At 43.0% G+C, this 10,556-nt stretch overlaps 1 protein-coding gene across 2 annotated transcripts; it reads left to right on the forward strand.

The window, feature by feature from the left end:
* The first annotated feature begins 5,607 nt into the window (after positions 1-5,607).
* rnf26 (ring finger protein 26) lies at positions 5,608-8,478 on the forward strand. Of its 2 annotated transcripts, XM_061280366.1 has the most exons (2): positions 5,608-5,825; positions 6,076-8,478. In XM_061280366.1, the coding sequence occupies exons 1-2, from the start codon at positions 5,798-5,800 to the stop codon at positions 7,338-7,340; spliced, it is 1,293 nt and encodes a 430-aa protein (XP_061136350.1). In that variant the 5' UTR covers positions 5,608-5,797; the 3' UTR covers positions 7,341-8,478. The 2 variants fall into 2 exon arrangements, with proteins under 2 accessions (XP_061136350.1, XP_061136349.1); XM_061280365.1 differs by lacking the exon at positions 5,608-5,825 and having other exon boundaries at positions 6,042-8,478.
* The last annotated feature ends 2,078 nt before the right edge of the window (positions 8,479-10,556 follow it).

The following is a 10,556-nucleotide window of genomic DNA, read 5'->3' on the forward strand; positions in this document are numbered from 1 at the left end:
TCAAATGAATGAAATTGTTAATTTACAGTCAAAATGAAATTAATATGAAGAAATCAGCTTAATTTGAATTGCACTATGAAATGCAAGTCCGGGTGACTTTCTGTATATTTATAAATTTATGATGGTGGTAGTTGCACTTTAAATCAGGTATGAAAAAAAAAATGGTAAGCCTGCCCTGCAGCATAATTTCCACCGCATGTGCTCAAATGAATTTCATATTAGCAAAAAATGAATTCTGCTTGTTGTGAACTAAACTTTACATCTTGATCAACACACTCCGCCTCCATGCCGAAAACCGATCTTAGTATGGCTCCATGGCAGGGAATAAAGTGGTCCAAAGTATGTTAAAACACCTGCCAGAAGACATCATATCATTTACAGTACAGTATGTGATGCTGCTGACCTCTCTTGCTCTTTTTCGCCTCTCTCTCTCTCTCTCTGCTGGTCTCCCAGCAGGTAAACAGTCTGAGTGAACACGGTCTTGGCTTTCGCCGACGGAATATGTCTTCAGTTTGCCAAACTTGTAATAGAATAAGAGTGCCGAACACACGACCCCGTTTGATATTCCGAAACACATTCTCAGACAGTGGCATGGTGCATATTTGGTTAATTTGTCCAATACTTTGCTTTGAAGATTCTGTCCATAGTGATGGTTGGTCCAAAACTAAAATCAAACTGCTGCCCGCATGTTAAACATTTCACGGTTTGAAACCCAATAGAACGGCGGAGTCACGAGCAGCAACATCGGTTGCATACAATCTGCAAAGTCCGTCGTAAAGCCAAACAATCTGGGCACCAAAGTCGTCCTTTCGTGACTTTGTTTGATATCGTGTGAAATTTTCTAGTCGGCGCAGTTGGACGCAGATGAAAGAATGCTAAGATGTGTGGTGCATGTTGATCTCTGACCTTTAGTGCTGGAACACTGCGTCTGACACATGTGGCTGCCAAGCGGACTGGCACGGCTCCATATGGAGAAGCCAGGCATATCAAAGTTACTGTAATTCTGAAGGCGTTCTACGCTCATGATCCCTGTTGCGTCCAAAAGGGATAGAGGAGAGGCGGCTCTTTTATTGTTTGGACACTTTAAGCACTTGTAAATACTCTAATACCTGCTTGCACTGGCGGAGCTAGAGGGAAGAGCCGCGGGGGCACTGCCTCCCCAAAAAAATTCTGATAATTGACTTTAGGCTATTTTCTGATTTTTCCAACATTTATTATTTCAACATTTCCACCTGTCCTCCATAGGGAAAATTTTTAGGATTTGTAAAAAATATATTTTATTTTGCGGACCCCCTGAGATATCCTTGGTCACCTCACAACCCCCCCAAGGAAAAAAATGCTAGCTTTGCCAGTGCCGGCTTGAGACGAAATAATGACGCATTATACACCTAATTCGATTTGTCCGAGGGGTTGTGTTACACCAATATTTGTTTTCATATCAACAAATCAGATTTGTTTGCTCTATTCCTGTACAGTATTTGTTTTGATTTGATTAGCAACGCAAACAAGAGTTCATGAGAGAGCAGCCCGGGGAGATTTTGTGGGTGTCAACAACATGGCACTGTGCATGCCTTCACCCTTCACTTGAGGACAAATGCTCAAATTGGTTGGATCGTACCCATCACCAAAATAGAGTCCAGACTAATCTGGCCTGTGTGGCATGTGCGATGTGGCGGCCCTGCAACAGGACACATAATCTATGCTTTGTCTGCTCAGTCCACACAAATGAGATTTATTGGACGACTTTTGTTTGTGTCGCTCGTGCGGGGGCGGGCAAACGCGACAGTTGTGCCGCCTCAATTTTTATCAGCATCACATTTTAATTCAGAATAGCCATCTAATTGCAAAATGAATGATTCTGATTTTATCATAACAGAGCACTGGAAACATGTCAAACACTGCTTTCAGGTTTTTTTTAACGTGATTCATGTTTCCCCTCGTAAAGATTATCGGAGAGAAGCAGCTCATGGAGATACGGACAGTGTCTCTTTGTGTTTTGATGGAAAGATGAGGCCGATACCGATAAGATGTCATCGTTGTCTGAGCCACCTGTGATAGCTGCGCTTTGTATTGTAAAGGAAACGGAAACATTCCATCTTAACGGAAATGAGGGGAACAATTGTCATTTGTGGATTTCAAGTACTTATATTCTTAACACAACTGCACTGTTCAACCAAGGTCAATAAATAATGAGCTGCCTTGGAGTTAAGGTGTGGCACACGCAATGCGACAATGACCGCGCGTAAAGAAAAATAGCCGACTTGGGGGAAATGATTCGAGAGAAGCCTCTAGAAATTCCTTAAGTATGACACGCAAAAAGAGAGTCGCCTTTAGGCTAAATTTAATATGATACATCCTGGAAAGGGCATGTGGGAATTTACAGGGCGGTGGGTTGATGTCATGGGGGCTGAACGGGGAAAACAGAAGCAGGAAAAGGACGGCCCCCTCCTCGACAAGGTTCCCAGGCCAAGACAGAACAAGCGCATGTTGGAGGAGAACCTTGTCCCTCAGCAAATCGTTTTATGCCTAAATGCAATCTGGAGTGAAGCAGCAGTTCTGACAGAGCCTGAAGTCACAAAGTATCTTTTCTGTCCCTGCAGTAGAGAATAAGTGACAATGTATAACAAAGGACAGGACTTCCTGCAGGACGGCCCAAGTGTGTCCTGTTAAATATCATCCTTCTGATATTCTCCTCTAATATAAAGAAGGAAAGGAAGGAAGGAATAAAGATGGAAGTAGAACAAAAGGGAAAAAATGCAGTCTCATTCATTAAGTTAAAATAAAGTGTGTGAAACTTTGCCTTTTTGTGGCCAAATCGGGAAAGAATGAATAGGAAGGAAAGACAAAAGAAAAGATGGAAGAATGAAATATAGAAAGAAGAAAGAAGGGGGGGCGAAAAAAGAAAAGGAGGGGAAAACAGGAAGAAAGATTAAAAGGAAAAAGAGATAAGGGAGGAAAGGACAATGAAAGAAGGAAAGGCAGAAGAGGAAAAAGTAGGAAGAAAGTAAAAGTCCATCCGTCTGTCATTCTGTCCATCTGTCCCTGCGTACAGTTTGATTGATTCGAAATATATTTTCATTTCACGTAAGCCAAGACAAAAGGCCAGTGAGGGGCACTCATTCCATTTTCGACCTTGTAATTGGAATGAAATGAACGGCAAATTGAATTATTTCTGTCCCATCTGTTTTGAAGCTGTATTTGTCTCGCCTGCTGTCCTCACTTATGTTGCTGTTTGTGTATGGCGCCCCAGTGTGACTGATGGCTTGACACCACACCGGGGCTGAGTGTTGCGCTCAAGGCCCGACCGAGGAAGGAAGGCGAGGAAAAGTAGTCATTCTTTCCGAGCCATTGAGGCCAGTCTTGAGAGGGCGTCTTTTTCTGGGCCTTGTCCACCCATCATGAGAGATGCCTATTGTGCCTGCTCCTGCCTGACGATGACGAGGGGGGGGGGGCTTCCAGTTATCGCCGAGTGGGAGAGGAATTTGCATTTCTGCAAAATGCTGTCAGGGCAACGAAGAATGTGACAAAGAGACACTTTGACAAGATGTGAACGTTCCTTTGCTATGATGATTACGCCGAGTGGGCGGAGTTAGTCTCCATAATTGCCCCACTGATTTCTTTTATGTGGAGAAAAGATACTTTAATGCAGTATACATGGGGATTTCCTGGGAAGAAAAAAAAAAAGTTTTGAGTTACACGAAACCCGACTCGCATCATTCAAGCTAAACTACTCGTGTAGTTTATTATTGGATACATGACACAATGTAATCTGGCTGGACAGAAACAGAGTAGCAAAAATCCAAGTAGGAAGTCGCAGCAACATCCTGCAGATGCTCGCGTGACGTGCTCAAGGTCCTGAGAAAGGCCGATCAAAGGAAAGGAATTCCTCCTGGATGAGCGCCACTGTTTTACTCATGTTATTCATATTCATCATTTGAGTCACGGCAGAAAAGCTAGGAGCAAATGGCTCTTTCTTTAATCCCCTTATTTTCCATTTTGTCCCCATGTTTACCCATTCAGAGACACTGAGATCCAATCAGGGCAATCAGGATGGAATGTGAGGTCCCACGCTGGCTCTGCTTGTGCTTGAATTCAATACATGCCATCTATTTTTCGTACGTCTCATCGAACACGAGGATCCGCCGGATAAGTCTTACAAAATGAAATGTTTGTGCTACTGTTCATAAAAGACAAGCGCTTTAGAAATTCATCACTAAAGTTCTTCACGCTGAAGTTCGGGGTCAAGTAGTAAGGAGTTCTTGGAATTCCTTGGGCGCTTGAGCAGACAAAAGATGAGGAAGAGCAGGTCACACACTTCCTGTCTTCTAAAAGGGGGAAATGACCCGTTAGGGTGAGACGCCCAATCGCTGCTATGTCGTTGTTGTCGTCCGTGGAGGCTCTTTGAAGGAAAAACGTCACGGTTGCTGGGATTCATCCTGGATGAGTCTTTTGCCCTTTTTTGGGGGGGGGGCTTGTTTTTTCTGACCAGGAATTCTTCTGTACAGGGCTTGCAGGATGCGCCAAGTGTCCGATCAGCTGGAAAGTCTGCTGATCAAGCCTTCTCTTCACAATCTATGTGTGTTAATTGCACCTACCTTCCATCATTTTCACCAAAGAGTGAAAGTGGGGGCACCTGATACCCAATACTCCATTAGCCCATAAAAAACACTTTAGAAATCCCAGCAGAAGCAGCAAACCGTTTGATAAGTGTTCATTTGGAAAGGAGCAATTTGAACTTGCACAAAACAAACACAGGAAGCTGACTGGCTGTTTGGCTAATGTCGACCTGATAGTGTTTGCTACCATAAAAGGAGCAAGAAGCTTCATGGTCAAGAGAAAAATACCTTTTATAGCCGCTTGCAGCGTATCCCCTGTTGTGGCATTAGACGCTTAAATAAATGTCATTCGTCATGTGTCCGACGGTCTGGAACAGAACAACACCACCGCCACCTCTGAAAAGAAAACAAAGGTTCATTACTAAACAGCTCAGACAGGGAGGATGAGGCAGATTAAGGTAAGGAAGGAAATACAGATGACATTAAGATTAACACGTTGGTGGAAATGAGTGAAGAATAACAGCAGGAAAATATTGCATACGTAGTATGACATAAGGAAAAACACAACTTGATACATTGTGTGTCGATACAGTAGAGTCCAGTAAATGGAGGAAATCTTCTGTCCTCACTCCCCCATAAAATGTGACAAAAATCCCTGCACAAATTATTCCTATATTTGGTTTAAAATAGTGCTTCCTATAGTTTATTTAAAATACCAAGTAGCTCTTGAGCACCCTCTAAAGTAGTTTTTTCCCCTCCTTCTTGATCTCCAATTTACATATAAAACACAAAATGAAATTAAAATAAGATGAGATAATTTTTATGATTTTCTTAATGTCTTGCTTGTAAGTCTTCTGATGTATATGCCGATAATAAACAAATCAAATCAAAAACGAAATATTTCAAAGTGTCTTAGCTGAACAAATTCTAATGATTTATTATCTTTTTTTATATATAAATTAAAGTATCTCCTTATTCTAGTTAATAAATTGCAGCCATAGTATTGAATTAAAAATGCTTTTTCACAGAGCGCAGAGCGGATATTGCGCAGGCGCAGAGTGACGTCACGAAAGTAGTAAGAGGACGTGACCAAAACAAATATGGCGCCCTCCTCAACGACAAGAAGCGTGTTGAAGCCAACAGTGAACGTTTCCTCTGCCGTTCTCTAATGATCCTTCCTATGAACTAATTCAACTCATCAATGAGAAATCTACGTTAACCGATCGCGTTGCAGTTCACAAATGAAAGCAAAAAAAACGAACAAACCACGTAAGTACGGCAGAAGTCTTCAGTTCATATTCGAGAGTAAACATCCGGTTGTGCCTTCGTCGCCAGCACCTCGTTGCTTCTGGAGAAAATGAGAAAGTAAAATAATTCCTCTTTTTTTAAAGGATGTTGCAACAAAAGGATCATGTGATGGTTTAAATGCGATAGAACTGAGCATGCAAACAAACATGGACTTTGACGTGCGGACACACTGAGAGAATGGGACCAGTAAACATTGTCATTTCCACTGTAGGAAAATGTCTCGATGCAGTCTGTTTATTGCTGGACGTCAATTTCCTCTTCGTCCACACAGTAGTCCGCACTGTCCTGGCGGTGTATCACTTTATAATCAACCTGCCAGCATTGTTCGTGTACTCCATCCTGGAGCTTGGCAACTTGGGACTTCTCTGCTTGCTCTCCACGGCGGAGGCAGCGTCCCACATCGCCCAAAGTGCGACGGCCGTGCTGGGCCGCTTCATGCTGTCTCTGGAGGGACTTCTAGAGAGCTTGAAGATGGTGGGCTACCTGTTGACGCATGTACTGCTCCGTGGCAAGGAGCAGCTGTGTCGGGGGCTGCTGTCGCTGCTGGAGGCTTGCAGCATCGCGCTCAACCTCCTGGTCTACCTGGTCAACACGGGGGTCAACTACGCCCTCATCGCCGCCCTCAACGTCTCCTCGGCCGTGCTCAGCGTGTGGCAGACGGTTTCCAGCCCGCTGCAGATGGCGCTGGAGCTCACGCTGACTTTCCTCACCTTCCTCTACAGCAGCCTGATCGGCACGTCCGCCTTCCTGTGGTCACCCTTCAAGCTGGCTTTGGACTTTCTGGCATCACTGCTGCACATCTTTATCAGCATCTTCATACTCAACACGTATGGCCTGGCGCTCACCGTCGGCATAGCGCTGGCAACAACAGCCTACCTTAACCCAGAAGTCACCACGCAGGCCTCACAAAGAATCGCGGCTTGTGTCAACGCCTTCCCGTCAATCCAGAGACTTTCCACGGCGCTCCGTTCAGCTCTCCGTTTATTACGAGGCGTCCTGCGGCACCTGCGCCGGGTGATCCTTCAACTGTACCTGTTGGAGAGAAGAATCTGGCGACAGCTGTCTCGCCACAGCAGCCAGTTGAGCCTGGCGCTGAGGACGCAGCTCCACAGGGAGAACCGAGTGGGCGGCGATCCAGACGGCGAGGAGATCAGACGAGACCCGCCCGACGGCAGGGCGGGAGACCACCAAGAGGAGCGTCCGGCATCGGCGTCATCGAGCGAGGCGAGACCTCTGAAGGCGGAGCGGCTGTGCCGCCCCCCGGCGGAGAACTTGCTGACGCTGCTGAACGAGCAGGAGCAACGCAAGATGTGCGTCATCTGCCACGACTGCGCCAAAACCGTGGTCCTGCTCCCGTGCAGGCATCTATGCTTGTGTCGAGGCTGCACCGACATCCTTCTGCAGCAGCCCTTCTACCAGCACAACTGCCCGCTGTGTCGCCGCATTATTTTCGACACCATCGAGGTGTACCTTTGAGACGGCACAATAATTCCCCTTCCACATTTAGATCACCACTAAAAAGGTCCTTTTTTCCCCCCTCAACGAGGATCGTCTCTAGCTTCACTGTGACCTTGAAATAGCCACTTAGTCATTGGCCTCCGTTTTCATTGAAGAATGATTGACGAAATTATATTAACATCCAATCTGCAAACTGTAACGAAACGGAATTATTCTGTCACATTGTTGCGTCTGCTTCAGTTTTGAGGTTTAAATGTTCTCCGCCATACTTGTGTTTTCTGAGTGCTCACTCATGAACTTCCTGGATCTTATGTTAAAAAGAGAACAGAAAATGTGTACACAAGCAAGTGAAAATGGCTGACTGTTAAGTTGATTTGGGCTGTGAGACAGGCTTGAATGAAAACATCATTTTTGTGCAAAAAAATGATGGACATTTGGTTTGGGGTGATCACATGTTAAAGAAGATGCATTTAGAAAAGAAATATAACAGAAAATAATTTGCCAAGATGACTGAGCCTATACTGCATGGATGTATGTGGAAAGAGAACAAAAGTGGTGCTTTTGTCAGCCTCATTGTAACATTGCGAAGCCTTTAATATATTTGTTTGTTTTTGTTTTAACAATTGTGGCTAGGTATTCTCAGATCCAAAATAATTTTATTTAAATAATGATTATTTTATTTTCAACCACTTAACCTGATATTTGCCACGAAATGTCTTGATTTGTATTTTTTCCTCTTTTCTCCTTTCTTATTATTATTTTTTTTTTTTTTAAACACAAACAATCCTTAAATCCACAATGCCAGTTGTTTTTGAAGTTTGGTGTTGAATCCGTTTACAATGCTCAGAGAATCATTGTGTTGTTTTTGGTATGTGCAGAGTGCTATCAACCTTTTGAATTGTTTTTCCAATGTCGGATGACCTTATATAATTTTGTTGTTGCTTGCATTGTGAGTGACGCTCAAGAATATGTTAGCTACATCCTCTTCAGGTATTTGTAAAAGGCAGTTGGAGTATGTCATTCCTACAAATGCAGCAAAGGAGCAAGTGTTCAGTGTAAAAGAAATGAGACAATGTGATTTGCAGACTTGAATGTAACTCAACTGAGATGGAGAATAGAGTCTTTTCCTAATAAAACAGCAGCAAATAAATTGTCACCATTTTGCAAATTATTTTCCATTTATTCATCTAAATAGTCCACTTGGTAATAGAATTTTCTAACTTATCCGTCATTCTTATCCGTTCAGTATTGTGTTCAGCGCGCGTTGGGTAAGTAGTAAGTACATAATAGCGTTGGCTCGTGAGTGAACGATACGTTCAAAAGAACGAACTTTTTCAGTGAACGAATCACTTCCTAAAGTGATTTGTTCTTTTTTCAGTTCATATGACTTCAACCAGTAGGTGCCAGTAATGTCCATTGAAGCTGGTGCCACCTCGCCGTAAAACAAAACGAAGAAGAAAATGATGTAACTTCCCGTTCACCAACTGAACGGATGTTTGCGTGAACGAGTCATTTAGTGAGTGATTTGCATTTCCAGTTCATCGCGAGAACGGACGGATCAGTGAGGGAACGAGTCAATGGGTCTACTGCGTTCCTGCCCGTGCATCAACGGATCAGTCAGTCCCTCCTGGCGTGGACTATGTAAACCACAATGTCGATTTACGATTCGCAAAGGAAAGAAAGAACCACTCACTGAAACACCACTTCTTTTATGCGCGTTTTCTCCAAGCTAACGGCTAATTTTATTGCATGAAGGGATGCGCCGTTATGCAACAACGGGGAGATTATGCTTCTCTTTGGGTCATCTTGATTTTATAACACTTATAGTAGTTTTTAAAAACCGTGCATGCATATATACGCCTAAATATTGTTATCCAATATATCTACTGCAATTTCACGTTAGATTGCTGGTTTGAAATTTACAATTATTATTATTATTTTAATAAACATTTAAACCTGTTAAAACTTGTCTGGTGTTTATTTCTTGTTTTTATTATTTTGGGCATGAAAACAAAAATCTGACATCTGGTTAACTGCTTTATATGACAATATGTACATGTGTTTTACGTTGTATAATGTGTGTTGGTGTCCCCCAAAATAAAGAGCAAGTAGTCAAATACACATTCTTGACATGTACAAAAGATGCATAAAATTATGAAGTACACCTGAAAATGGTGGTGTACCTAATCCTAGGTGACTGATTCACAATTTGGTTTTGTCTGATATCAGAGATTAAATAAAGAAAACCAACTGGCTGATTGATTTGTTTTAATTGAGAGGGAAAAAAAACAGCAAAAGCATTTCACTAGCTGACCAGGAGATGGCGACAGCGTGGCATCTGAAGACCATGGATTGTTTGTTCTGCTATAGCCTAGGTGACTGATTCACAATTTGGTTTTGTCTGATAATAGATATTAAATAAAGAAAACCAACTGGCTAATTGATTTGTTTTAATTGAGAGAAAAAAAAACATCAGCAAAAGCATTTCACTAACTGACCAGGAGATGGCGACAGCGCGGCATCTGAAGACCATGGATCGTTCTGCTATGCCGATTTAAAAAAAAAAAAAAAAAACGTAATTAGCTAGGGGTCAAAGGTCAAGGTTTACGGTTCAAAGTTCACCCAGGGGTCAAAGGTCGGTTCAAAGTTCACGGGGTCATGTGCACATTTTCGATCTTTAACTAGAGTTGAAAGTTCAGGCTTCAAAGGTCACCCAGGGGTCACCACGGGGTCACCGCGGGGTCACCGCGGGGTCACCGCGGTCACCACGGGGTCACCGCGGGTTCAAAGTTCAGGGTTCACTTTTTTTTTTTTTTTTTTTTTTTTTTTAGGTTAACCTTTATTTAATGGAATGTCCGTGTGACCGCACAGATCAACCAGCCAATCAGACGGTGAGGGTGGGTGTGGCACTTTTCACTTTCAGTTCAGCTTTGGCCATGATTTTTCCCTAATGAACTGGCCTGTTATTAGGTACACCTGCCTGTGACTCGGGCTCATGTCTAACAAGACCTTGGTTCGATTCCAAGTGCGAGATTATGCCTGGATGTGAATTGTTGTGCAATTAACCCTTTATTCTTTTTTCTTTTTTTTTACCTCATGTAGTGTAACTATTGAAGTGTCCATGAGATGCACCTACACATATTGTCATATAAAGCAGTTAACCAAATGTCAGATTTTTATGTATTAATCGGTGAATATAAAAACAAGAAATAAAACACCAGACAAGTTTTAACA

This window comes from Syngnathus typhle, linkage group LG6, assembly GCF_033458585.1.
Source record: "Syngnathus typhle isolate RoL2023-S1 ecotype Sweden linkage group LG6, RoL_Styp_1.0, whole genome shotgun sequence".
In the NCBI taxonomy this organism is placed as follows: domain Eukaryota; kingdom Metazoa; phylum Chordata; class Actinopteri; order Syngnathiformes; family Syngnathidae; genus Syngnathus; species Syngnathus typhle.